We start from the raw sequence: 27,616 nt of genomic DNA, 5'->3' as shown, positions 1-27,616 counted from the left end.
GCGCCGTCCCTGCCCTGTTCTTCATTCCCGCCCCTCCATATTTGACAACGCTACCAACTGAATGGTGACTTTAAGTGTGACAACATCTCCTTTTGGGCGACCTGCCTCCCTGATCTATGCACTATCAATGGACTCTCCGGCCCGAGGCTATCCGAGCAAGACGGCAATTTCACTTCAACGTCAGATTCGTTATATCCATCTCCAAGACTTCACCCGCCTCTTCCAGAGCGTTGGAGCCAGCATAATTGTAATAGATTGGGCAATACGATTTCGTGATTTCTATCGGCATCGGTTATGGTTAGCCATATGGTAGCGTAGGGCCAGAGACAGAGCGAGTTGGCATACGGATTACTGTATGATCTTCCAGGGGTGAATGGCAAGTAAGAGGAGAACTCAGGGGCTTGCAGAAGGAGGAAAAGGAGGACGATTTGGTGAACGGTTCTTTATGAGTCAGCATGCCATTTGGCTGCCTAACAAGAGAGAATATGCACCTCCCACGGGAGTCGTCAGAGTCTCATTTCAGGTCTCGAAATTTAGCTGATGAAACTTTCAACTTCCCAATGAGTATGTCCACCAATTGCAAATTTCTAGAAGGAAGACGTCAGGGCAAGGCGAAGTGTTGGTAGGTTGTCATTACTACGAGACCATTATTTTTCTGTATTTGGAAAGTGAATGCTTGAGCCGGCAAAGTGTGAAACCTGCGACATATTGCGATACTCCTCTGTGACGGCGCCCTAGGCGTGACTTCACTGCCACTCTTCTGCCGGGGCATGACAGATACCTTGACGGTTATGTCAGCGCTAAATCATCTCGGGTTGCGGAGAGGGCACAATATACACTCTCAGCTTTCGCAAATCAACTTCTTCCGATAGCAGCCTTATCTGATGCGTTTTTGGAAGGGCGATATGATCGTTTATGTCTACTTACAGGGGACGACCTAGTGTTTGAGACTCCGAACTCGGTTGGTTCTGTCGAGCACTGAGATTTTCCCAGCCTCGGAGTTGAAAGTTCAAGGTCGTCACTAGGTCACGGGTCCGGGGAAGGTCTTCTCAAGTTGAGAAGGTGTCTTGCTCGAGTTGAATGAATGGAGTGAGAGCTAGCTGGAGAGAGCACAGAGGGGAAGAGTTGGTGTTTCATACTGGAGAGGAGAATAAACTGAACGGGAACTCCTTTCGTCGACCATGAAGTGATTCTTTTCTTTTTATGTGAATGTTCCAGAAGAGAAAGGCCGAAACCATGACGATTCCTGATACGATGCTGCGTTGATGACAATTTTGCTGGACGCTGAAGCATTCAAGTATGGACTCTAAGGGTAATATAACGAGGACGAAGCACCATGGCGAGAAGCAGATACATTTTACTCTGTGGACTTATATGACTCCAGCAGCTGCACCACTTTCTTACGCCCATACCTTGCTGCCCAGTCCTGCGGCGTCTGACCATTATTATCCTTCGAGAACGTATCAACGTCCTCCCGATCCACTAGTAGCTTGACCACCTCTAACTCCCCATACTCTGCTGCTAATGATAGCGGTGATCGACCATCCCTATCCCTAGAGTCCACCTCAACATCCTCTCGCTCTATTAATAGCTTGACTATAGCCGTATTACCCCATTTTGCTGCCCATGATAATGATGATTGACCACCCACATCCCTAGAGTCCACCTCAACATCCTCCCGTTCTATTAACAGCTTGACCACCGTCTCTTGCCCCGCTTGTGCTGTATAAGATAATGGTGATCGACCATCCTCATCCCTAGAGTCCACCTCAACATCCTCTCGTTCTATTGACAACTTGACCACCGCCTCATATCCCCCTTCTGCTGCATATGATAATGGTGATCGACCATACTTATTCCTAGAGTTCACCTCAACATTCTTATGTCTCATTAACAATTTAACTACTGCTTCTCGTCCCTCCTCTGCTGCCCACACCAAGGGTGTATCACCGTGTAAATCTTCTGAATTCACATCAATACCCTTCTGTTTGACTAACAATGTAACAATTGTTTCGTGTCCTTGTCCAGCCGCCCATGATAACGGCGTCCGGCCTTCTTTGTCCCTTGAATTTATGTCGAAGGTGCCTTCTGAAGCAATAATTGCTACTACCACACTGAAAAGACCATGTGCTGCTGCGATGTGCAGAAGAGTTGAATCTTCATAATGCCTAGGGCAGTAATACAACGAGATCAACTTCCGATCGTATCGGGTCCAGCAATCTAAGATCTCAGACGTCGGCCATTGGAACAACACTAGAAGGTCGTTTTGGCATATTCCTTCGGCCTCGACTTTCTCCGCGTGCAGCAGCCATTCCCTTGTAGCATATCTGATGAAAGGTAACTGGTGTTCAACGTTCTGCCTCTCCTCCTCCTTCCCGTATTCGTAGTCAATAACTTCTTCCATCTTGAGGTATCTGACGCAGGACCTCGATAGTCGAAAATGTGCACTACCAGTTACACTGTACTTCGAAGAGCTGTCAAGCTTTTGCAAGCCACTTTGCATTAGATAATCCTTGACTGATTGATGGATGAATTGCGGAACCCGCCGCTGTTGATGTTCCTTAACTTCGACAAGACCCCTAGAAAGATGTTTTACCTTCATTTCCATCTGCTCACTTGTCTCAGCGTAGTCTGTAGAACGTTCGTACAATTCGCGCAGTGAAGTGTAAGGAGAGTCTGCATCCACCGCCATCGCAAAGCGGAGCTCGTCGAGTGAAAGAGGTGTGAAGGCGAAGCAAATCCACTGCATTAGCTGCAACGACTGTGGTAGGTCTTTGTTATCTATACCCTTGAGAATCTCTTCATAGAGACTTTCTAGCTCTGGCGGAATTTCTTGAAGCTTCTTCCGAATGAATTTGAAATTTTTCCCCTGACTATGTGTTGTAAGAACGATGGAGACAACAAGAACGACCCATTGAAAAATGCCCGAGGCTTTCTGGACTATCTGCGTTTCGAGCTCCTCTGCTTGAACTGGGTCAGAAAATCCAGTCTTAATTTCGTGCCGGACATAACGACGTATATCTTGATTGTTTTCGTCTTCAACGCAAATCGTGAGACCGTAGTCCTTTATAGGGTAATGCCGGCAAGAAAAGCATAGCTTTAGACTTGTTTTCGCTTCAGCGGGAACCTTGGAAATCAGGTGCTGGAAGTGAAATATTAGGTCTCTGGCAACCTCTTGACCACATTCATCGAGCGCGTCAACATAGATCCGTATCGAGTAAGGCTTTGACAATCGCGGGATAGCATCTTCTAAGAATTCTCGAAGCTCGGTCTCATGCCATTCCCATCTTTCGCCTGGCCTGCCTTCCGTCTCGCATCTCTTCTTCCATATTGAAGTGAAGTCAAACAGTAACTCGGGCATCTGACCCAGGATTTGATGTAGAAGTGACCGGAATAGGCCAATAGCGGTCTTTTGTATGGGAGCGCCACGACCGTGGAAGAAGAAGGATGCAACTACAAGCTTTTCCCGAGATGCTTGCGACTTACCCTCTCGAAGCGCATATTTTAGCAGTGTTGATTTTCCGGCTCCTGGCTTACCCTTGATCCATAGCAATGCTTGGTCCTGGCGAAGCCAATCTGTGAAGTACTCATGCTTTAACAGCCACTCACATGTTTGGGAAGCTTCCTCTTTGATCTCATTTCCTCGAAGATTCATTTCTGGAAAGGCTAAAGACTGGAGGCAGTCTTGAATGTAAGTCAGCATCAGAGCATGAACCTATTAATGGACTCAAAGTTCTGACCTTGCTGCTCCTTCGTCATTTCTGTCCGTCCTGCTGTAGAAATTAAAAAGTCAGCTTCGTACCTCACAGTTCAAAGTAATTTGAGGCTTGCTGAGACTTATGGGGCTGATACGTACCTAGAACCTTCTCCTCGCTGTGCTCTACCCACTTTCGAATGTAGACAAGAATATCTTGGTAGTTCTCGTCTTGCCGAGAATCGAATCTTTGTAGTTCACGGTGTGGCTTTTCGAACCCAATTCTTTCTGACCCATCTATAGCCGCAGAACTCTCGTCTACTACCTGGCGCTCCAAGTATCACTTTCTGCTCACAGAGCTCAAATCCAAGGCGACGATACTCACATGCGTAATCGGGAAGCCGAAAAGGGACTCTTTCACAGTTTCGAAGACGCATACAGTGTTTTGAGCCACACATCCTTCAATTAGAAGTCGCATGAAGCTCTTGTGCAGCTCTTGGTTGATGCATGACTTACTATCAATGAGTTCCAGCAGGCTCGTGCTTGAACCTTTCCAATGACCGAAGAGGGACATGACCTTTCCAATAACAGTAAGCCGAGCACCTTTGTGTGGGGTACCTAGGAAAATGAAGCCTTGAGTATTTTTGGTAACGGTACGGTAGAAGCCGTCAGCGCGGCTTCCGCTTGCAGTGACTAGAGCCTGCTCCTGTCAGTAGTTTGCAGTCGCAAACATCAAATCCTATTCACCTGCTTGATCACAAGACCTCCAAAGCTGTGACCTATAAAAATGATAGGCCTGCTCTTCTCCTACATAGCGTAAGTGTTTCTTAAAGAAAGCGGTAATTACCTATCCGGGCTAATCATTCCCTACCTCATCCGTCTGACGGACCCTCTGAAGGGCCCGTAACAAGTCATCGCCATAATGTGACAACGACTTACTGAGCGCATTCGTCTCCCACCCAGTGTTGTGATTGAAAGCCATGACACGAGCGTTGGGAATGTCTTCTGGCAAAAAATCGCGAAGCCACGCAAACCTAGCTGAAGGATCCGGCGAGTTGCCATCTTGGGCAAGTTTGCGTGACATCCAGGTCGTTTTTGGATTCGATGCGAGACCATGGACTGCAACAATACTAATTACCGGAACAGATTTAGCCTAACAAAGTTAAGATAACGCGGAGGGCACACACTCCACTACGATAGGTGCTTGTGAAGCTGCGTCACTGATGTCTTTCCCAGAGAAAATCTCTAGCGATCTATGGGTGCGATAGCCGGTTCTTGTTTGATGCAAGATTGCCTGCACAGGTGATAGAGCAAGACATACCACAAAGAACAGAATGGCAAACATTGAAAGCAAAATGTCGTATTGCGGAAGAGCTCGAAGGTACAATAAAGTCGTCCAGGATAAAAGGACAGAAAGTGTCACACTCCAGACACGATGGAAAAGGCTGTTCGATACAACTATCGCCCATCCCAAATAAGCGGCCGGGAGCAACAGGATGAGTACAACAGCGGCCATAACGAAGGCAATAATTCTGGAGCTAGAATGACAGGAACTGTTCCCAGCCGAGAGGGTTTGAAGGTGAAGGTACGAAGGCCGCACTTTTGCCTTCGGGAATCAGGCTGGGTCAACAAGGTCTGTCCAATGTTGGGCCTCTGCAACATTAATGCCGATTGCATAGCCCCCACTTTGAATAAGGCTGATAGGTGCTACACGCGGAATTCTCAAGGAGTGATCAATATTTCAAGCAAGTCATTCTTGCGTAGCATCGCTTTTCCGACCACAAACAAGCTGAAGGTAATGCCGTGTAGTCATGACCACCAACGCTAAACATTGCAATGGAGCAGATTCCCTTTGCTTTCAAAGACCAGCTTTGCGATAAGCTCTGCATCAGCTCCGATCAGCGCTCTCTCTACAGAACCCCAACATCTTCGCGAAACAGCTGCACAAAGAAGTTCCATCTTCCCGGCGAGCCACGAATTACCCTGGAAGACGCTTGCATTGAAAATTATCTGGAATCAGAGCTCGTAACAAGAGACCTGGACAAGCTGGCTCCGCACCTTTGGCTGGTCGCCAAACAAGACAGCTCTCATGTCTCTTCTCTGACCCATCAGATTGTCAGAGGCCGCGAAATCATCGTCACAGAGAAGCCAGAACTGCATCTTGTGTGGATCTATGATCGAGTTTTTATCAAACCTATTCCCAAATATCTTTTGTCGCATGCATTCTGGGCGTTCTACCTTATCAATGCGAACTCACCAATATCCAAACCATTAAGAGAAGATATTGCAAGAGCAGCTCTTGGCTTCTTGAGGTCGTACCTCCACCTTATACGGCACAAGTCAGATTTTACTCTTGCTAAAGACGATAGGCTTCGCCTGCTACCAAAGAACATCTCCTACTCCAATTTCGTCAGCTTCATTATGGCTTTCGACACGGTGGAGGATACCCGTGTCTCGCCACGCTACCAGTTTGGGGAATTACGGTTGACGCGGTTAAATTTCTGGTCGAAGATATTCCTTCATCGTTTCACATTCCAAAAAGTTCATGGGCAATACGGTGCTCATTTTGCTCAATTCTATGGTCCAATACTCTTCGTCTTCGGTGTTTGTAGTGTAGCACTCAGCGCTATACAGGTCATACTAACGGGTCAGTCGCTGACGCAATTTGAACAGTTCTCAATCACCTTTTCTCAGGCCTCGCGCGGGTTCTCCATATTCACCTTGATCTTTGTAGCCCTTGTGGCGCTGTTTCTTATCTCCATACTGTGTATCATGTGTCTTCGCGAAACCGTCTTCGCCATTAGAGATCTCCACCACAGGAGAATGTCTGGATCTGCAGGGCATGTCTTGAGACGAGGATCCTCAGCTAAATCGATGGCGTGACTACGACAGATGGCCTTCATATGGTGGCTTGCAGCAGAATGATCGATTGCAAGGGCTCACTCTGTAGGGTGTGTAAATACGTTGAATTTCAAGATGGAATAAATGCTGACTTCAGTATGGCGCCCTTTTCGAGCACATACGATGGCTTTTGAAGTGAAGTGACAAAAACAAGCCATAGACTTTCATGTCATACTATTGAAACAAACCTTGTATTCCGGCATAGGTATTAGTAGAGCTGATAAGTAGGCAGAGAATTTGACCTTGTAATTAGCATATGTACAGTACTCTCCAACATTGATGATAAATATGCCGAGTACAGTTCTTCTTTGAGAAGCTCAACCCATATTTAGTCCACAAGATCTACATTTGGTTACACCTCAATATGGATATACTGCCAAACAGAGGTTAGATCTGGCAATGCAGCCAAAAATAACACCAAGGGTTCATGATCTATCAACTCCTATCCGACAATAATGGCAATTGATGAGGACGACGTCCCCTCGGAAAGATTCATTGATCAACCACCGAGCTGCATCGAGTTCTGTCCAGCGGACGCTTCAATCTTCGTTGTTGGCACTTACAAATTAGAGGTCCGCGAGGAACGTAGTAGTCCTGAAGGGACAGCATCACAACCGAGATCAGGCCGAGTCGAGCTGTATCAGATCAGAGAAAGCGCACAGTCTACAGGCTTTGGCGTCACGCAATGCATCAAAAAATACGATTTTCCTGATTCTGCGGTACTGGATCTACATTTCCGTCCCCAAGATCCCACTTTCTTTGCAGTCTGTACAAGCACTTCTCTGATGGTATTCTTTCGCTTAGAGATCGTTGAGTCTGAAGAATCTCCTAGACCGTCGGTCCGGCACCTTGGTTCTTGCCAGATAGGTGAAGACGATACCGTCCTTGCTACTGCTTTTACATGGGAGCCACGCCCTGATACATGTCTGCTTTCATTCGCTGTCGCCTTCTCATCTGGTGATGTCAAACTATTCGGGCTCAGCGAGCGTGACTTTCAGATTTCATCTGAGGTCAGCATAGACCAGGCACACAGTCTAGAAGCATGGACGCTTGCATTTGCAGGTCCTTCGTCCCGTACGAAGAACGAGAAAATGCTTCTCACAGGAGGCGATGACAGCATCTTAGCTTTTCACTCTATCGAATCCGGAACAGACTCTGACTGCGTTACAGCTGTACAACTCTTCCAGGATCGCAAATCACATACTGCTGGCGTAACCGCTATACTTCCCATTTTTGAGACAAACTACGTGCATCTAGGTAGCGGAGTCTTCGTCACCGGCAGCTACGATGAGCGCATTCGAGTCTTCACCCTTGAAGAAAGTCCACCGTACAGAAGAAACATGATAGCAGAGCTTTCTCTGGGTGGCGGCGTTTGGCGACTTAGGACACTGTTACAGCTCCCCTGCGAGGAGGTTGGAGGAGATCATGTATGCTCTGTTCTGTTATTGGCATCCTGCATGCATGCTGGCGTTCGTATTGTCCGCATCACACGAAGACTATCAAGGAATCCAAACCAGGAGGCGTGTACCTGGGAGATTGATGTTGTTGGTGCATATACTGAAGGCCATGAAAGCATGGTTTATGGAGCCGACTCTGCCAGTGTACGGAGGCTGACTGACCATGAAGCTGAGTATCCTGGCGATACCGATCCATTGCTGCGATCGGGCAATCAAGATAACGATGACGATCCTCCCCGAGACTTTGTAATTGTAAGCACGAGTTTCTACGACAGGAAGATCTGCGTCTGGAGCTTCCATTACGAGGGCGCAGCAGTCGTGAAGGTGAACACTGGGCTTGATTCTGTCGATTCTCACTTGAACATCGACTGAGAGACCAGGTTCCGTATTAATAGTGGCAGCGACAACGATGATGCCAATTGAGAGAAGTACACATTTTGGACGATGTAACAAAGAAGAGAGTCGGATGAGACCATCCAATCTATTCAGAACTCTACATCGTGTTACTCATCCCACAAGCAAGAGTGGCTCCAAGTCCTAACATCCAGGCAGCAGGAGGACTATGAATGTCCTCCCGACAGGATTCAAGACCGAAAGCTCTATCAGATGCACAACGGGCCAGCCCGAGATCTCTGTCAACACGAAAGCGAGGACAATGAAACGGACCCATAGAGGTAGCACACCTTCAACATTTTAAGGATGCCACAGTACACCAACACCCAAACAGTGAAGGAAGCCTATCTTGCCTAAATGTTGGCGGCTCATTGCTGAACAGCGCCAGAAACCCAAACCCACTCGAAACCCGTTCCTGCCGCCTGATATCGAAAGTCTAGATCACGGAATCTAGGAACTGTTCCTCAAGGTGTTCAGCTTCTGCTCTCAACCATCTCTGATCTACTCAGGTCTCGAGCACGGTTGCGCATCCTCTTGGTCCGTTGCTGCTCAACCTCTTCTATTGCAGACCTGCGGCTCGCAAAAGCAGGGACAACAGCGTTTGATCATCATCATCATCACGGCCCAACCTCTTCTCATGAACACACAGTCTCGCCTTGCAAAGTGGTGGGATTGACGACTCTGCTGCGAGAGAAGTGTACATCGTGAGCCAGCACTCAAATCCTTAGCTCACTAATTCGAATCATATATGGATGAGCACGCTTACACATGGTTACCGTAGTCCGTATTTGGCTTACTGGACCGAAGGTAATGGAGAGGGGAAGGGTACGGATAGAAGAGCAAGGATGAACATGAAGTTCGGAGGTTACGTGATTGCAAAGAGAAGCCTGGAGGAACAGCATCAATGTTAGTATGAGTCTATCGCCGAGGAGAAACTTGAGATTAGTCTAGTTCTATTTTCTTGATTATGACTGGATCGTGCTGTGCCTTGCCATGCGAGAGGGTTGATTTGATGCCACTTATTCACACGATGATTTGGGTCAACCCAACCCCGGGCGGGCCTGAATGCTCATGGAATGGCTGGCAAAGGTCTAATGAAGCGCTTTCTGTCCATCTCGTTCCTCCATGATCGTGCTCACAGGAGCCACGCTTCCACCCTAGCAGCTGTTTGGAAATATCTCTTGCATTTTCTCTCCTCTTCGTTCTCCATACAATCCCACCCTCTTATCACCCTCCCCCCCTCAAAAAGAAAATTTAAACAATCATCTCCAACTCCCTAGCATACCCGACCATATTCTGGATCGTCTCCTTCTGCGCGCCCACATCGCCTCCGATCTCACCAACAACACCCTCCTCGCCACCAGCAACAGCAGCAGCACCCAGCTCATCCACCTTGGGGAAGTATATCCTCCCATCCTCGACGCTCCAGCCGTTCTCCCGCGCGAAATCGACGACGGCGCCTTCCGAGTCGAGGAAGAAGAGGTTCTTGGCCGAGGAGATGGGGAGGGAGGGGTAGGAGGACTGCGCGCACGAGCCGATCCCGCGGCGGATCGTGTGCAGGAAATCCTGTAATGTAGGAAAAGAGTTAGCATGACATGGGCGTAAGCAGGTGGGAATAGAAAAAATCAGTAGCGGGTATGGAAAGAGCCCATTAAGCAGCGGCGCGGGCATGTAGAAGAATCCCTTCCGTACCTGCGAGAACAGCGCAAACTCGTCGCCTGGCACCCCCTCCCCCATCGTGTCCTTCCACACCTGATCATAGCTCCCCTCCATCAGACTCCGCTCCAGCTCCACCGGATACCTGATGTACGGATCGTTCTCCACTATGCTCGCGTTCCCGCTCCCGGTGCCGCTCCCGCCCTCGCCCTCCGCCGCCACCAGGCCCTCGAGCACCGTATGGAACGCGGCGTAATCGCCCTGGCTCAGCAGCAACAGCAGATACAACCCCGTAATCTTACTCCGGTCCGGGCTCGGGCTGTAGTCCGGAGCCGAGTAGTCGTAGAAGGGTTGCAGTTGCGACCAGTAGCGCACGAAGGCGGAGGGGTCTTTGAGGTGGATGGATATCAGGGCGCCGGTTTCGAGTATGGAGCGCGCGGTTTGCAGGGTCGAGGTCGCGGTTTGCGCGCTGGGGATCAGGGCGTTGGAGTGCAGGAGGGCGATCTTGGCGGTTGAGAGCTCTCTTTGCGCGCTTGAGGGGTTGGTTTGCAGGGCGTGCTGGAGGGTGTGGAGGAGGGTGGGGAGGTCGGGAGTTGAGGAGGAGTGCGGCGGCATTGCGGAGGGCATGCTTTACAGGTCGTGGAGCGGTAGAGGTAGGAGGTTGTGGAGTCGTTGAGAGAGGTGGACCAAAGAAATGGACTGATCAATTTCCGTGGTAGAGCAGTCGCTGTTGGTGGGTATTCCGAGATATTGAGGCAATCGGAAAATGCTTTGCGGCGTCTCGAGGAGCTAACGCCAAAGAGCCGCGTCGATGGTCTTCGCCTTCGCCTTCGGGTAATTGTAACCGTGTTGGTTGTGTCAAAAGACGCCCATCAGAAAGCCATCCAAGACAAGATTCTACATGCCAGGGCGGGATTTCTCGGGTTCGGTCCGACCCTTCAGCCACAGCCACAGCAGAAAATCCAAGCAACATACAATACGGCGCCGTTGGAAGTATTAATTAATTTATGCTGCCACCGTCTTTGTTTCGACTAGACATACTGTGTCATACATGAATCTTTTCTCTAATCTAACTGCCTTGTACTGTACTAGTCTCAACTTGTTCCCTCCTCCTTGACTCAGCAAACAATGCTGTTATCGCATGGTGTTTGTGCGGCGCTTGCCTTGAATGGCCCATACGCTCCACCGGTCTCCATTTGAGTGGTGAAACTGCCAGCTGTACCCAAGCTTGGTATTCGTCCCAGCAGGAATTCCATCTGTCTGTATGCAGCGCCAGGAGCGTACTGTGGTACCATGTGACCCGCTATCGTGATACTTACAAACGTCAATTTCTTCTCGGTATGATACTTTCCCATGACACCAGATCCTGCCAAGCTTGACAGACTGAGTTCCGGATGCAGATTGGGCACAATGAAATCGTCTTCGGGAGGACTGCTGAAACCTTGAGACCCACCAAAAGTCATATTCTGAATGGCTAGGAGTGAGCCGTTGTAGATCAGGATGTAGTCCAGCACGCCGTGTCCGATTATTGTGCGCTCAGCCCTATCGATGACGCTGGGGAGTACATTCAGGGCAGGCGGGGGGGACTCGTCCCTGCCATCAACGAAGACATCAAGGCTTGTACATTCGGCCCACCCTTGGATAGGTGCATTGATTGCAGCCTGAACGTCTGACCGGTTGAAGTAGACTTCCGCCCCAGCAGGGACATAGCCAAAACTGCCTGGAAAACCCAACACATCCCATAGCAACGGGCATGTGGTTGCCACCTGGTAAAGGTCGAAGCAAGGATTGACTTCCGTCGCAGCATGGTAGACATCACTCCAGATGTCGCAGCCTTCCACGTTCCCATCAATGTTGGGGGGCGTTGGCAACGGTCCCTTGGGCGGAAACACCAAATTTTCCTCGAAGAAGGATGTGTAATTGCAGCTATCTGCACGTTGATGAATGTCGGCGTTGAATGTTTCGTTCAAGGAGAGAAGAGGCCCCCAATAGTCCACAAAAGGCACAGCAGGTATCTGCTCCTGTACGGCGTCACTGCTGAGACTAGGATTGTAGATCATGATGCTCGAGAGATTGTAGTACTCTTCATCATCAGCATTGAACATAGCATCAGCGATGTACGAGACATAGTATCCCGCATAAGACTCGCCAGTGATGTACACAGTGAAGCCTTGAAGAGCGAAGGTGTCCACCACGTTTCTCCAGAAACCCAGAAATTGCGCGGCGACATCAGCCTCGGACGTGGCTGTTGGTGAACCTTGGGAGAAGCCGGTCCCGACAGGCCTGACTCTCTAGTCAGCATCTCGCTTCCGGACAGGGTCAGGTGACGCATACTGCTCAACCCATATCATGTTTGTCAAATTGACCCAGCTGTAAGGATTGGGCACTGGCTTGAACGTCCCGTACTGCCAGATCACGGGCCCGTTCTCTTGAAAGAAACCCTCCAACGAGCTGCAGCCAGGGCCACCATTGAGCCAGATAGTGATCTCCTTGTCTGCGGCAGGGTTTTGCGAGGGAAAGAACCAGAAGTAGAGCTCAGGTGAATTGGTGGTGTTCGAGATTGGTAGAAGACCGGCATATGATTCCTGATCAGTTCAGTGATGACATGAGTATATTGAGAGGCGGTGCGCACTCCAATGTCGAAGTCGACTTCCGGAAGACCAGTGCCATTCACAGAATATCCTAACTCTCAATCAGTCCTTGCTCATTTGGTAGAAGGGCACTGGTGACACATACCGGAAGTCCGCTCTGTCATGAACCGTGACGATTGTCTCTTCTCCGCTTTGGACTCTGCGACTGGGATTTCCATTGGCGCAGATCGAATCCTCCTCTCTGGCAGCTTCTTGCCCACATGTTGGGGACTTCTTGCGATCACGACGATGCTAACAGCCAGCAACGGCAGTAAAGTCAAGATCCTCATTTCAGTGTCGAAGAGGAAGTCTACCGAGTATTAAACTAAGGAAATTCTGGATTTCTAGATTGTAGAACGAGCAACACGGGAAGCTGAAGGGAGATTGTTCAAAAAACACAAACGATCTCCAGATAGCTGTGCGGTCAGCGCCTACCTGACGTGCTGGGACTGATCGTCTCCGCATTCTGCGCAGCACACCCCCTGCCGTCACAAGTTTGATCTGTTTTTGGCCTTCATCCAGAAAGATGGCTGCAGACAGTGGCAAAAGTGGCACAGCATTCGAGAGAGGAGCAGTCAAAGCATCGTAGCTTGCTCGGGTTCTGGAGATCCTACCTTGGTACGAAGCGGGTTTTCGACAGAGGCTGTCAACTTGAAGGACAAGCTTCCTCCTAGCGAGGATGGCAGCATAATTGCACACAATGCCCCACACATGATGCGCGTACCGACAAACAAGCAGGGATTCTGATATGGAGGAAATTAGTTTGAGACGTGGGGGAGGTTGTGTAACATGGGATGGAAACTTTCAAAGACAAGGATTGCCGGCTCAAGCATTCTACCATGCTAGATAAGCTTCGCTAACGGGTCTTTGACCACATGTGGAAGGTCAAAGAAGATCGTCGCAATGACAATCAAGGGGATGGAAGGTCACTGCAGAGCTATTCTCGGATGTCACTCGGGATCTGGAAGGAGTCGAAAAACGCAGTACTGTGGCGGTAGAGACCACTTCGAAGACGAATGGCACAGAGTATGGTTTCGCAATTTCTCGAAAGTTGATCAGCACTGTGAGGCTTCGCCCAACCAGTGACTCAGCTGATATTAAGTGTATCCTTCGTGCCTTTATTATGGCCAGCGTGGTTTGGATTACTTTCAACGCCTGTAGGCTAGAACCTTCACACTGATGAGTAAGTATCATCGCTGCCGCCTCCGCTGTTGCCGCCAACATCAATCAACTGCACCAGCTTCGGAAATATGGGCGTGCCATAGCCTGTACCCATGTCAGCATCAAAGAGTATCACTCTCTTGACAAAAGCTTACCGGTGACTGGATCCCAACCTTCAACAGCCGCCCACGTCGCATTCGGCACTCGTGGTGCCGGTAGGCCAGAGTAAATGCTGAATCCTCTGCACCCTCTCGAGCCACCATCAACGATATCCGTCAGACCCTTGTATCCTTTCTGGTAGATCCACGGGTTCAGGAACCCAAGTTGTGGTTTGCCTTTGGAAAGGAGAATGCTGTTCAGGTCTGCCACAATAGCCGCAAAGGTAGGCGCAGAAGCCCTGCTTAACGTTAGTCTGCATTCGCAGTAACACCGAGGACTATCTTACGAGGTACCAAGAAATTTCTTCAAGACGCCCTTATCGTAGACACTGTAATTGACCGCTTGCGCGGCAACATCTGGGAAACCCCTGCCATCAGGGTTGTACAGGCCAGCCCAGGTATCTCCGAGTCTATCAAGGTAAGCGCCCACAGCATCTTCCTGATAGGCTGGTCGAGGGAAGCGGTCAGAAAATCCCCCCGAAGAAAATGAGACAGCCTCTTCTGGCTCGACGTGTTGAGTACCGCCAACCGAGGTGACAAAGGGACAGGCCGCAGGGAAAATGGGTAGAAACCGTGTTGTGTTCTTTCCATCGTTCGTTTGACAAGCGCTACCAACACCAGTATCACCAGAGGCGAATATGACCGATGTGCCCCGACTCCCGAGTTGAGCAAACAAGGAACACACCGAGCGCGAATATTCTTCAGGCACACTCTGCTCATCCTCACCATATGATGTTGTCAGTACCTTTGGGAGCTTGTCGTCGTCGAGGGAGAGAAGATATTGCAGCTGGTCAAGGTAGGGCTCGTTCTGGTTGGAGGCGGCGTCAGGCTGGTCGAGATCTGGCACCAGCAAACCCAGACCGCCAGTCGTATAGTAGGTCACTGGCGTGTTGTAAGACAATGCGATACCGTACTGCATATCCAAATTTGCTTCACCAGTGTCAATGCTATTTGGTACATTTTGCGTGTTGAGACCGCCATTGATTGAGACCACGTCAAAGGAAGCGTTTCTTGCGTAGGTCGCGTATTCATTGACAAATCTCTCCAGCTCCGCATACTGGGCATATTGGTCTAGAAAACCTGAAATGCCAAGTGAATTGCCAACGTTGGGATCCGCCAGAAAGCCATCGAGCTGATACAGTCCACGAAGACAATCCGGGGTAACTGTGTAATTACAGAAGGTCGCGTTGTAACCAGAAGGATGATATTCGGACTCTGCCTTAAATGAGTCCATTACCATGCTCACCTGAGGACGAAGTTGGCCAAAGCGCGTTGTTGGCTGGATCATCTGCACATAGCCATGGAGAGCCAGTGGGATAGAGTACTGTAGTGTTCGGATTCGTTGGATACCGGCATCCTTGTTCTGAAAGTAGTAGAAATGTGTATTGAGCATGCTTTCAGCTTTGCCGACTGCAACTTTAAAATTGATCCAGTCACCGTCGTCCTCAATGTCGGCCTCAGGAACGCCTTCTGAGCGAAGCCAGCCCAGAATAGCTTCAGAGACTTCTTTGCTGGGTCGAAGAAATGCCTTCATCTGATCGCGCTTCATATGCTGACCATAACTTGGGTGATCAGGGGTTGACATGTCAATGACCAGTTGCTCAAACTCGGCCTGTCTCGGTTGATGGACAGCGATGCGGAGTTTGAGAGGTGTAGAAGCTGCAGGAGCAGCTCCCTAGATTATGAATGAATCAATACTTTTATGGGAGAGCGCAAGCGAACGCCTACCTGGATCCAACCATCCGGAATTCCTCGAAGCTGTTCGAGAACCTCAGCTTCAGAGTGAGGAAGGGCGAACAGAGGCATCATGAGAGCTAAAAGGCCCACAGCAATCGCAAAGAAGTGCATGTTGGCTGAGCTGTTCTAAGCGCTGCTGGTGGTTAGGAATGAAAGGAAGAGAGCCCCAGAACGGCAACAACTGGGTAGAGAGTGAACGACCGCAGAGGTATGCAGTCTCCAGGTCTTTTGTGTCTATACCTGGGAAACGAGCAACAAAAGATAGAAGTGAATCCAAATTTGATTGTCGGTGTGTTCTGCCACTATTTCGTATTTTGTCACCGCGTAGTGCACAATGAATCAGACGGGGAGAGCAATTAAGATACCGAGGAATGTCAATCATTTTATTCAATACTCAGGAGCTGTAACGAAGGGGTTCCTGGCCGCATACCTCGTCCAATAGCATCTCATGCGCTCTACCTGTTCCTGGTCGTCCGCGGCATACTGGTCCACCTCAATGGTAGCACTGAAAGATTGTCCTTGCTTGCTGTCAAGCGAAAGTGGAGGTCGTGCATAAAGATTTGGTTTATGCACACCTGGCATCATGGCTCTTACCACACTCTATAAACCCCGGCAGTGCATGCGTAGTGATTTGCTCACCTCAGATCTAGGCTTCATCCTGTCTACCACGCTCGAAAGATATGACTGACTCGGACATCTTTGTCCTGTTGGCTCCATTCAAGTATGCGAGGAACGTCTATTTGGGACCCTACGTTTGCTTTTCAACAAGGACGCGGCTAGTCACATCTTGGTTGAACATGGCGAGTGCCTGCAGGACTAGCTTCGCAAACCTAGAATTATTACGTAGCCACAGGACATGGATCAGCAATAAGGATGGCCATGGGACGGGACAGAAGCAAGGATAAACCCGGAAAATAATTTTGAACCTCGGCAACAAATGCTTTTGAAACTCATTCAGTACCACTTCACGACCATGAGGTGTTTGGCGGCTAGCAGATAGATCGCCTGGAAATGTTGCGAACGTATCTTCGGTGATTGAGGGTGTCAAATTCGTAGTGTGGCTATACAATCAGCCTGCATGGTCATATCTAAAGTCAGCCTAATCTTCTCGGGAATTTAGGCATCACCCTTCCAAATGTCAAGAGGATGATATTTTCCAAATCCGTCAACTTGCTAGGAGAGGCGGTGCTGCCTGAGCTACGCCCCCTTCGAAATCTATCGCCGCATATAAACATCTGAACCTTGCTCTAGGGAGTCTTCCAAACTATCTCCTCGCGGGATTGCTTCTTGTGGTCTTGGATCTTCTGCGCCCCATTGCACCGCATTGTCTGGGATAGGCACATTGTTGTGCTGTCCTGGGGCACCTCCACCCGCTGCCATTCCGGATGGTTGCTGCTGTCGTACATGTGCTCGGAATCGAACGACTTCGTCAAGTATCATCTTCCTCATCTCCCCTACATCTTCGACCACTTCGAAATGGAAGTCGAAGGTGGTAGGACAGGCAGGCTCGTCCGAGGCATCATGCCAAATATGCAGGTAGCGATGCTCTAGTGCCTCCTCAACGGAGATACGGGATGAGGGATCGAATGCCAGCATTTTATCCAACAGATCCAGGGCATCAGGGTTGGCTTGCGGGAAGAGCTTTTGGAACTGGACTTTAGCCATGAAAGGTAGGTTCCGAACATACTCCTGGGCACGAGGTGAGCCGATGCGTGATAGGGTCTCCTCGTTGGGCGTGCCAAGGTAGTGAAGAATCTGGTTTAGCTGGTCGACGTAGTCTCGACCTTTGAAGAAAGGACGGCCGCCGAGAAGCTCCGCCAAAATACATCCCACGGACCAGACGTCAACTAGGAATACTAAGTCAACCAGCTCAGAAGGGGGGATGCACTATACTGACTAGCTTTCGTGTAACTCTGAAAGCTCAGCATGATCTCGGGGGCACGGTACCACCGCGTGGCAACATACTCCGTCATGTAGCCAGCGTTCTCCTCTGGGTCCATCGAAAACCCCCTTGCCAAGCCGAAATCGCATATTTTCAATTCACAATCGGCATTGACCAAAAGATTGCCGGGCTTCAAATCTCGATGAAGAACGTTGGCCGAATGTATATATTTGAGCCCACAGAGGATTTGATAGATGAACGATTGGAAATGCGCATCTGTAAGAGGTTGACCCGAGCGGATGATAGCAGCCAAATCACATTCCATGAGCTCTGTTCAAGGTTTAGAAATGGATCGAGTATTCTCGTCTTGGTCCAGACCTTCATAGAGATATGTCTCATTGAAACTCTCTGGACGAGGGATATCCATGTCATATAGGCAAGTGATCTGTTTTCCCTTAGCAATCACATAGTCACTAAAGTCACTATTGATCGTACATTGCGGTGTCCTCTGAAGTGCTGCAGAAGCTTGATCTCCCTGAGCGCCCGTTTTGCAAGAATCTTCTTGCTAAAAACATTGGTGACCTTTTTGATCGCCACACCCTCGCCGGTTTGATTGTTGGTTGCGGCACTATCCTCGATGTATCAGCTTTTCTGAAGGAACATTGGTCATAGCCAAACGTGGTTCCGCTGGGGACTAGCACCAAGGGCCATACCAAACGATACCATATGCACCCTGTCCAAGCTCCTTTGTAACCGTATAGCGCTCATCAACGATGAAGTCCTGGTTGAAGACCTTGAAGACCTTCCGACCAGCCATATCAGCCATGTTGAAAATAAATCAAACCCAATAGAATTCCTCCCAAAAATGTGCAGTGTGGCTGTTGAACGGGCAGATAGGCTGGCAGCGGTCACAATGCTGCGAGGCGGAGGAGGGATATTTTGATTGCCTAACACGGGTAGTCTCCAAATCAATTGCGGAAAGGGTTGAGGGTTGCAGCAATGAGCAACTGCGGAAGGAGAGACACTTTGAAGATGATGGAAGGATTCCTCAGTGAGAAATTAAGTATGAACTGATCTGCTATTGAAACATGAGATAGCAGCACCAAGGAGAAATCATTCGAAGTGCGAAGAAGGAGCCGTTTGCAGACTCAGCCAAAGTGCTCTTCTTTTCAGGTGAAGGAGGGGCTGAAAGTGGCATCGGATGTGATTCGGTCCTTGGGATGAATGGATCTTCACCCCGGGCTGCAGCTAACTCGGGCTGACCTGCCAAAAGCAAGCGACAAATTTTGTGAAATGCAATCTCGGCATTATACCTCTGTTCCTGGTCTCATTGTTTCTGTCAGCATATACCCGCGCGTACCCAACCAAACCCCACAGGCTAACAGGTCAGGCGGCAAGGAAAGCATTTGATTGGCAGTTTGAGGAGTCGAACAAGTTGCATTTGTAGCTTGCACGTGAGTTATGAGTTTTCTATATCAGTATTTGATCTCCTCAAGTCGGTCTTGAGTATTTAGTGAAAGACCTTGCCTGGATTAGTTTTGGAAGTCATTGCTCATGTGATGGCCGAACATCATATTCCTGTGAAGCTTTAATTCTTAAGGATTTCACGAGGGATTTTGCCGAGCTCTTTCTATCCCCTCCGTACCCGAACAGGGGTGTAGAATGCCTCAATTAGCGCTGTCGATCACTGCAGAGGGGGTCCAAATTGTCAACAAACACCCTATTTGAGCGAATTGAGGCCGTATTAATCTAGCAATTGACTCCAATTGAGTGGTGATACTGTACCCAGCAGTCTCCTTCGATACATATCCAAACTTGGCATTTTGAGCACTCATAATGGGTCTTTGAGCCTCCTAAAATAGCGCTAGAAATGCCATTATTGACTGACTTCGTGAGATCCGTTCCAAATGCGCGTTTGGGTGCCCTTTTACGTGTACAACCTGGCGGATGAAGCTTTCCCTATTGGCACCGTCCGTAGGACTTCTTTTGTATGTGTTTATAGTGTCTTTGAAGTACCATAGTTGGTAATGAGTATGAATCCTCCTCCTTAGTTTTATTATCTAAATGCAGTAATTGAGAACAGAGGGCCTCTACAAAATCTCTATAAGTGTTATGCGTTTGTTTAGCGCTTGCTATATGCGTTTTAGAGCTTTATAGCTATAGCAAATATATATTAATATACATAATATTAATAAGGAAGTAAATTAAGGGCTATTATATATAATAATTCTGCTTATAATAATACATAAATACTACACATAGTTAATTAGCTTAATCTACCCTTTTTATATAATAATTATAATCATTAATAGTCTTTAATATAAAGAGATCCTTAAAGGGTAAGCCCTTAAATACCAGATTAAGGATACATTAATTTCTAAAGGAGATTTTAAGGCATTTATACATTTATTAAATTTGATCTTCTATATAGTAAAGGCTATAAGCAGTTATAAGAGCACAAACAGCCTTATTATCTTGCTAAATAAAGACTAGAGTATTATTATTAATAACTTATGCTATTATAGAATCCTAGAGAAGCTTACTATTATTATTAAGATAGTGTTAAAGTTATAAAGGCATACTAGCAGCCTTTTTTTATGTAGTTCCTATACAGTAAATACTTATTACTAGGAGGCACTAAGCTACTAGTACATTCAGAAAGAGATTATATCTAGATAGATACAGAAATTCTGCTTTAGTAGCTATATAGTAAGGCGTAAAACAAGCACGTAAGTTAATATAAGAAGAGCGCTTTTTTTAGTATCTAAATTTGCTTCTGTACCTTGTTACTATAGCTATTATGTTTGTTAACTCTTTATAAACATTTTAACGCTATTTATTCTTGAATAAAATAACCAGCTCTAGATATAGCTATAGTTACTAATATATTATAGCTTGTAGCCGTCAGAAATTAGCTGATTCTTAAGCTTAACTATATAATTAGAACGCCCTTTAAAGGCTATTATTGCTTTATTAATTGTAATATAAAAAGACGATATATAGGCATCTTAATAGACTATTTGAATAAGGTTTGTAACACGCTTAATTTAATAGAACTAGAGGGTATTTAGCTGCGTAAGGGCAGCGTTTAAGCTAAAGAATTAATGAATTAATTAGAATCGATTTCAGCTTATGAATTAGCTGAGTTTATAAATCCTTTAGTAATTACTGTATATTACTAATTAGTACAAGCCAAAATAGAGATGTATGCCCAGATATATATAGATTTTAGCTAGTGTAGTAGGTACCTAACGGTAGTCTTTGCTAAGAGGATAAGGAAGCTCATGAAGATAGAGTTTAGTGTACGAATTAGTTTCTTTAGAGAGGATTTCCACTACAATTAGGCTAAAAAAGAGCTCAAAAAAGCCCAATTCTGATAGATCAGAATGTTGAGGAGCTCCCGGTCGATTTTGAACGTAATTAGCCTCAAATTGAAGCAGTTCTGTTAGTATTAATGTAGGCAGTTCATCTGTGCATTCTGACGCCAGAGCAATCACTGCCAAGGCCTGATCAACGTTATTTCGATCGATTACAGCAGGGTCAATTCTTCGTCGTTTTGGCTGTTTACTAGCTTGTTCAATCGCGGAGGAGAGCTTGACCTGTATCTAAGAGGGATCTGGATATTTCGCTATGGTCGTAGCATAATTGGTGGTTGAGAATTCGAAAGCAAAGCCAGCTGCGGAGAGCTGTGTAGATCAAATGCGGCTAAAAAAAGCTTAATTTGGGCATTATACGCTAATTGAGGCATCGGGTACGGAGGGGATAACACGATTAAGGACATTTTAGGCACAACAACTTTGCTCAGGAAACTCTTTCCGTATCGCTTAATGCTGGAGGACACGTGTGGAGTGTCTAAAGCGAGAGAAATACGTGGTTGGAGAATGAAAAGGGGTGTAAATCATGGAAGAACTACAGAATAAGCATCGCAAAGAGCAGAGAGATCTGCAAGGACGCATCACCCAGAAGAAGAAGAACGCTACCAAGAAGACCAGGAAAGGGGTCAACGATGAATGTGATAGGCTTCAGAGGGAACTCCAAGATCGTCAACAGGCTGAAATGGATGCTCTCTCTGTTCCACTAGACAATGACCAGCTCGATTCATTTCACAGCGAAGAGGAGACAAAGCAAGAAAAGATCGAGTCCTCTTGTAAGCCTACCGGCAATGCGAATGGGAAGCCTGCTGATCTTAGTTCATCCCATGAATGCTCTCCCACCTTACAGCAGGCATCTAAGAAGCCAAATCGACAGAAGGCACGGCTTGCTCGCAGGGCAGCAGAACAAGAAGCTCAAGCCGCACAGGCGGCTCAGGAAGCAGCAAAGCTGCCTGATTTAAGGAAACAAGAGATCGAAAATATGCAGAAGCATTTTGACAAGCTCGGGCTCAGCGAGACTTTCATTCGGCCCGATGGGCATTGCATGTATTCTGCGGTTGCCATGCTACTTCCAAACATTAGCTCAGATCTAGACAGAACCGAGTCCAACGGTGTGCTGCCATACCAGGCTGTGCGGGCTAAAACAGCCGAATTTATCTCTCAGCATCCGGACGACTTCGAGCCATTCCTGGAAGAACCGATCGACGAGTACACGAACAAGATCAAGCATACCGCCGAATGGGGTGGTCAGCTTGAACTGCAAGCAATTTCGAGAGCCTATGAAATTGACATTAATGTACTACAAGCTGATGGAAGGGTGGAGAAGATCGATTCTGGAAGGGAGTCGGAGACTGGTGCGATATGGCTTACGTATTACCGGCATTCCTTTGGTCTCGGTGAACACTACAACGCATTAAAGAAGGCTCCTTGATTCGGAACGATGCAGAGAAGCAGTGGCTGCGAACATTGATGCTGTGGTGTTGGATTATCATCTATGACGCCAGATTGCTACAAAATCTCGCACAATACCATTCTCGTCCTTGCCGACCACATGCGTCCTTTCCGGGTGCCAGTGTGCTACACGTACCAGAGCGTCCTCAGTGGCTTCGTCAGGGCCACCAGTCTGTACGTGCCCGTGCTCATCATACGGTATCTGCTGGCCGGGGTGGCTAAGATGCGCCATATATGCTTCAGGTGAGGAGCCGAAAGGAGGACCGCCGGTCGATAGTGGCTTGTATGTTGGGAACTCTAGGCAGAAGAGATTGCTATGTGGTGCCGGCCCGAGCAATTGACTCATACGTTTCGCCCAATTTGGTCGGAAACTAGGGTTCAGAGCGCAGAAGAACTAGACAGCTTCACATTAGATGTGTCGGTATCTCTTCTGGCAACGGTGGCTTACAGTATAGTCGTAGATAAGATCAAACCTTTTCTCCGAGCCTCCTATTCCTGCAAGCCAATCGTCCTGGAAGAAGTCACCAACAACAAATTGTGCGCTTCCTTCCCCCAGCATTTCATCATAAGTCTGATATTCACTTCCATGTTCTTCCTCGTATTTGCGACAAGCTTTGACAGCGGTCTCGCTGTACTCCAAGCCAATGGCGTCGTAACCAAAACTCTTTAGCAGCAGAACATCAACACCTCGGCCACAACCTGGCACTAATGCCCTCTTCCGCCGTAGCTTTCCATCTACCTCAACCATCGCGTTGCCAATGATGTTTTGCTGCTCCTGCAAAGTATCGATCAGTGCAGGGTTGGGAGCACCCTTGTCCCACGGCAAGAAATCTCCCTTTGCCCAGAGATTCTCCCATCCTTGTCCGTACTTGTCACCCGAGAACTCGGCGAAGTGGCCTTGTAGACGGGCACGTGCCTCTATGACACTTTCCTTAACTTGCGATGACATTTGATCTATTGGAGAATGTATGCCGTCCTTGGACGTCCTCTCTACAGCCTTTTTGATTATGTCCCTTTGAACAATTCCTTTACTTCAAGTTCAAGTTGAAGAAACAAATGTCGTGATTAGTAATTCGAACAAATGTACCTTGGCGCCCAGAAAATCTCTGACTTACAGAACTAACTAAACAGAGTATAGTACCTCCGCATTCAAAAAAGATTATGGAGCCTCGGTGGTGGGCACTAAGTTAGTTAGGGCCATTACTTACAAAAGCTCATTTCACTCTAAGAGAGACTTCTCGGCGGCACTGAGTACTTGTAATGCTCCTCAATGCATAGCCAATCCTGCAAACACTTTGAGTAGCTAAATCCCTGAGATCAGGAACGAATGCAGCTCAAGAGATAAACGGATGGGGTCCTCCTCGAGTTGGTGTAGATGTCATTCTCCTGGCGTCTCCCCACCAGACCCGCGAAGCCAAGCAGATCGTGGCATCGTTTGTTTCAACATCTCATCGATAGCCTCTCGCTTGCAAACCAGAGTCCACTTGAGGAAGTTCTTTACACTATCAGAAGAGTAAACTACGACTTCCTCGAGAATCCCTGATACTGCTGTGCAATTATCCCAGAGGGAATGCCGCTTGCTCCCACTTTGGCACAGGTTTTCATCCGGCGCCAACGAAAAGGGTTTCTGCTTTTCACTTTCAATCGCGTAATGATCAATCACTCGATGAGTCACGAAGATCATTCTTCGGTTTGTCTCGGCAGCTTTGAGTGAATCTACTACGGTCTAATCGCTCTCCTATCATTGGGCAACCTTGAAAATGCTTATCCGGGTCGAACCAAAGCAAGCACTGAGCTGTGCGGCTATCTCTACTGCGAAGGAGATGGCAATGAAGGTGGTCGCGAACTCATCTTCTCACCTCTTGCGGCAGTCTGATTGCAGCTTTCATGCGTCATTGTACTCGCCCGTTTGCTGTGCCTCTGTGAACCTTTTCTGATTGTCGCGATGCGGCCGTTTCTCACAGGCAGCATGGACATTCTAGTTCCCTCCTCCTCTTCGCCTTCTGACATTTCGACAACCCAAATTTTATCTTACTGCATGGAGGCGCAACCTCGAACGGATGCGAGATCTTCGCCAACAGTAGCTTCGTCATCTGAACTAACAGGAGACCATCTCCAAGAGGAAGATCTCAACTTAAGGCGACGTACCGCGGCCAGACTCAGCACAGATTCTGCCACTGATCCAACTTTACTCGAAAGTCCAGTCGAGCTCGTATCTCGAGCCCAGACCGCTGAAGAGATTGTTGAGGTGGTCCCTGCTGCCGTCAGAGTGCCTCGATCTCAGAGACGGGGACTCTTCGCCCGCGCTACCATCCTCGCCGAAATCGAAGACCCTTATCAGTACTCGTACAAAACAAAATGGTTTATCGTCTTCCTCGTGGCTTACGCTGCAGCTGCAGCTCCCATGGGAAGCGCAGTATTCTTCCGCATGTCAAAGTCTGCATCGTATAATGGTTGAATTTGGCTAACCAAGCAACAGCATCACTTTCTCAGGTCGCAACCGAACTTCATACCACACCCACGGTTGTCAACCTGACAATCGCATTGTATATGCTTGCTTTGGCCATCGCTCCTCTGTGGTGGTCGTCCCTCTCAGAGCAGTTTGGTCGGCGCAGTATTTACCTCATATCGTTTATACTTTTCATCGTTTTTGCCATCCTGTCTGCGGAGTCTACATCAATTGTTATGCTTACTGTCATGCGAGTGCTAAGCGGTGGTGCTGCAGCAGCTGTACAGGCAGTGGGCGCTGGTACTGTCTCCGATATCTGGAAGCCAATAGAAAAAGGTCAGGCGGTGGGTTTCTTCTACCTAGGTCCACTGTGTGGTCCACTCTTTGCTCCAGTTATAGGTGGTGCATTGTCGCAGAAATGGCGTTGGCGGGCACCTATGTGGTTTCTTGCTATATATGGGGGTAAGTCACATTCCCCAAGCCATTTGACAAATGGGCAGCATGCTCATTCCCGGAGTAGTTTAGCTAACTACGCTTTTGCAGGGACAACCTTCTTGCTTATTCTGTTAGCTCTTCCAGAGACATTGAAGAAGACGAAGACCACAGCTGGAGTAGTTGGGGAACAAGAAAGCGGTCCCCTACCATCAGACTCGCCTCCTTCGGCCTTGAGCCGGACTTCGACACGTGAAGTTGTGCATAGCCGAGCTACACAATGCATTAGAACCCTGCGCATCTGCTTCGTCGATCCACTGAAGAGTATCTTGTACCTGCGGTTTCCTGCCGTTTTTCTCACTGTATACTACGCAAGCATCACCTTTGCAGCGCTATATGTCCTCAACATTAGTATTCAAGCTACCTTTGAGAAACCACCATACAGCTTTTCAACATTGGTAATTGGATTTCTATACGTTCCAGCCTCCCTAGGCTACGTCATCGCAAGCATAGGGGGAGGCAAGTGGATGGATCGCATCATGGCTCGAGAAGCTAGAAAGGACGGGAGATACGACGAAGCAGGGCTCCCAATCTACCGTCCCGAAGATCGTATGCGAGAAAATGCATGGCTTGGAGCCATAGTCTATCCACTCTCTTTGATTGTTTACGGCTGGACTGCAGAAAAGGGAACCCACTGGATATTTCCCGTGTGTGATACGACCAGGGACTTGGATGGAGCGGCTAACCATTCTTTTTGGCCAGATGATCGCTTTATTTTTCTTTGGCCTTGGCTCCATGATTATCTTCTCTCTAGCAACCACTATGCTTACTGAATTTTTGCCCAGAAAGAGCTCTGCCGGGGTTGCCGTAAGTCCCTGACCTTCTGCAACGGGCATTTTTCGTGCTGCTGATGCTAGGATCTTGGTATTTAGATCAACGTCCTCTTGAGAAATTCATTCTCGGTCGTTGCAACCATTGTGGCGGCTCCTCTCATCACGGTGATAGGAAATGGGTGGCTCTTCACTATTCTAGGTTTATTGACACTGGTCAGCGCTTCTGTGGTGTGGTCGATGAAGCACTATGGACCACGATGGCGCGTCGCGATGGACAAAATGGCCAGCACCTGAAGGGAGGCTCCCAAAGGCGGGCCCGATACGAGAGTTTGTCATATGATTTGCCTAGAATGCGCTGAGAGTGGAGTTGGCTCCAGTAATGCCCAATTGGGCATCTGTATCTTCAGGCATAGATTGATGTTGCAGACGAAGAGCAAGCGTAGCTAGATTACTACTTAGTGTCTAGTACCTGTCTAGTATCTAAATCCTTCCCTTCCTTACTATAGTAGCACTATAGTAGTACCCGACAACGGTCGATGGTGACATGGTGAAGGTTGCAGCGGATTCGTCCGCATCGTGCAGTGAGGCAACCATTGACAGTCAAGAAATGCTCTGGCGCCCAATTGAGCCGGCCCGATCCGTGACCACTCACCACTGTTCCATTTTCCCACCAGCCTTCCTGCTTCCTCCTGCTTCCTCTGCAGCCACCAGCGAACTTCATCACCCCTTTGCTTGAACCAATTCGGCTGGAGGCATGAAGCCAACGCGACGCCAACGCATGCCTAATCAAACCATACGTAGTATGAGGCAATAAACACTGTTCTCATCATAAAAAATGGCTGACTATGCGGGGACAAGCTTTCAACGCTCTCTCACATTGGTCCCGCCCATTGGTCCCCGCCAAGTTGGGCATCAATCAACCACGTACCACCTCACTTCGTGCTGCCTTCGTCACAGTATCCAGTACCTCGTCCACTCGGGGATTAGCTACCTGCAGCCACCCAATCCACTGTACCGTTGCCATGCCCCGGAACCCTGTGTCGTCGTCAACGGCAATTTCGCCGCTTTTGCTCCTTTGCTTTCATCCCCGCGTGTCTCGGTGTCCTTTGATTCTCGGTGCAGAAAGATCTCGGTCTCGCGTTTCATTGACCAACGTGGCCCAATCAGCGTCAAGGAGCCCTCTATTGGAAGATGCAAACAACATGTCCAATCCTCAACTCACCGGGATCACTTATCAGGAGGATCAGTCACTCCTGGCTTCCGTGTACCCATACACAGTGCAGTGATGAGCATATTACTACTCTGTTTTCAGTTCTTCAGGCGTGTTGAGAGCCCAAAGTCTTTCCTCGACTCAACATCTGTTGGTTCCGCGGCCGTTCCCTCGTCTTTCCTTGTTGTTCCGATTTTCTC

At 48.3% G+C, this 27,616-nt stretch overlaps 10 protein-coding genes across 10 annotated transcripts; 4 read left to right on the top strand and 6 right to left on the bottom strand.

Annotated features, from left to right (window-relative positions):
• Nucleotides 1-1,357: 1,357 nt before the first annotated feature.
• On the bottom strand, nt 1,358-4,778 carry EPUS_05326 (uncharacterized protein; the record flags this gene model as incomplete). Its single annotated transcript, XM_007804905.1, has 6 exons — nt 1,358-3,684; nt 3,741-3,773; nt 3,857-4,019; nt 4,080-4,394; nt 4,442-4,501; nt 4,566-4,778. 6 exons carry the CDS (start codon nt 4,776-4,778, stop codon nt 1,358-1,360), a joined length of 3,111 nt encoding a protein of 1,036 aa, XP_007803096.1.
• Nucleotides 4,779-5,129: 351 nt separating this feature from the next.
• EPUS_05325 (uncharacterized protein) lies at nt 5,130-6,577 on the top strand (the record flags this gene model as incomplete). The annotated part of the gene is made up of 3 exons (XM_007804904.1): nt 5,130-5,279; nt 5,540-6,298; nt 6,347-6,577. The coding sequence occupies 3 exons, from the start codon at nt 5,130-5,132 to the stop codon at nt 6,575-6,577; spliced, it is 1,140 nt and encodes a 379-aa protein (XP_007803095.1).
• Nucleotides 6,578-7,050: 473 nt separating this feature from the next.
• Nucleotides 7,051-8,424, top strand: EPUS_05324 (uncharacterized protein; the record flags this gene model as incomplete). The annotated part of the gene is made up of 1 exon (XM_007804903.1): nt 7,051-8,424. One exon carries the CDS (start codon nt 7,051-7,053, stop codon nt 8,422-8,424), a length of 1,374 nt encoding a protein of 457 aa, XP_007803094.1.
• A 1,275-nt stretch (nt 8,425-9,699) lies between these two features.
• EPUS_05323 (uncharacterized protein) lies at nt 9,700-10,716 on the bottom strand (the record flags this gene model as incomplete). The annotated part of the gene is made up of 2 exons (XM_007804902.1): nt 9,700-10,011; nt 10,138-10,716. The coding sequence occupies 2 exons, from the start codon at nt 10,714-10,716 to the stop codon at nt 9,700-9,702; spliced, it is 891 nt and encodes a 296-aa protein (XP_007803093.1).
• Nucleotides 10,717-11,219: 503 nt separating this feature from the next.
• Nucleotides 11,220-13,021, bottom strand: EPUS_05322 (uncharacterized protein; the record flags this gene model as incomplete). The annotated part of the gene is made up of 4 exons (XM_007804901.1): nt 11,220-12,384; nt 12,436-12,686; nt 12,734-12,783; nt 12,838-13,021. 4 exons carry the CDS (start codon nt 13,019-13,021, stop codon nt 11,220-11,222), a joined length of 1,650 nt encoding a protein of 549 aa, XP_007803092.1.
• Nucleotides 13,022-13,902: 881 nt separating this feature from the next.
• EPUS_05321 (uncharacterized protein) lies at nt 13,903-15,898 on the bottom strand (the record flags this gene model as incomplete). Its single annotated transcript, XM_007804900.1, has 4 exons — nt 13,903-13,997; nt 14,048-14,289; nt 14,338-15,725; nt 15,779-15,898. The coding sequence occupies 4 exons, from the start codon at nt 15,896-15,898 to the stop codon at nt 13,903-13,905; spliced, it is 1,845 nt and encodes a 614-aa protein (XP_007803091.1).
• A 1,104-nt stretch (nt 15,899-17,002) lies between these two features.
• Nucleotides 17,003-18,495, bottom strand: EPUS_05320 (Mitogen-activated protein kinase spm1; the record flags this gene model as incomplete). The annotated part of the gene is made up of 5 exons (XM_007804899.1): nt 17,003-17,634; nt 17,685-17,999; nt 18,048-18,114; nt 18,165-18,297; nt 18,383-18,495. 5 exons carry the CDS (start codon nt 18,493-18,495, stop codon nt 17,003-17,005), a joined length of 1,260 nt encoding a protein of 419 aa, XP_007803090.1.
• A 3,074-nt stretch (nt 18,496-21,569) lies between these two features.
• Nucleotides 21,570-22,472, top strand: EPUS_05319 (uncharacterized protein; the record flags this gene model as incomplete). The annotated part of the gene is made up of 1 exon (XM_007804898.1): nt 21,570-22,472. The coding sequence occupies one exon, from the start codon at nt 21,570-21,572 to the stop codon at nt 22,470-22,472; it is 903 nt and encodes a 300-aa protein (XP_007803089.1).
• A 57-nt stretch (nt 22,473-22,529) lies between these two features.
• EPUS_05318 (uncharacterized protein) lies at nt 22,530-23,441 on the bottom strand (the record flags this gene model as incomplete). Its single annotated transcript, XM_007804897.1, has 2 exons — nt 22,530-22,886; nt 22,941-23,441. 2 exons carry the CDS (start codon nt 23,439-23,441, stop codon nt 22,530-22,532), a joined length of 858 nt encoding a protein of 285 aa, XP_007803088.1.
• Nucleotides 23,442-24,461: 1,020 nt separating this feature from the next.
• On the top strand, nt 24,462-26,565 carry EPUS_05317 (uncharacterized protein; the record flags this gene model as incomplete). Its single annotated transcript, XM_007804896.1, has 6 exons — nt 24,462-24,908; nt 24,986-25,403; nt 25,485-26,080; nt 26,136-26,240; nt 26,306-26,371; nt 26,425-26,565. The coding sequence occupies 6 exons, from the start codon at nt 24,462-24,464 to the stop codon at nt 26,563-26,565; spliced, it is 1,773 nt and encodes a 590-aa protein (XP_007803087.1).
• Between the last annotated feature and the right edge of the window lie 1,051 nt (nt 26,566-27,616).

The sequence above is a fragment of the Endocarpon pusillum genome (genome assembly GCF_000464535.1).
Source record: "Endocarpon pusillum Z07020 unplaced genomic scaffold scaffold3676, whole genome shotgun sequence".
Taxonomy (NCBI): domain Eukaryota; kingdom Fungi; phylum Ascomycota; class Eurotiomycetes; order Verrucariales; family Verrucariaceae; genus Endocarpon; species Endocarpon pusillum.
The sequence above is the reverse complement of the archived record's forward strand: the minus strand, read 5'-3'. Positions and strand labels throughout refer to the sequence as shown.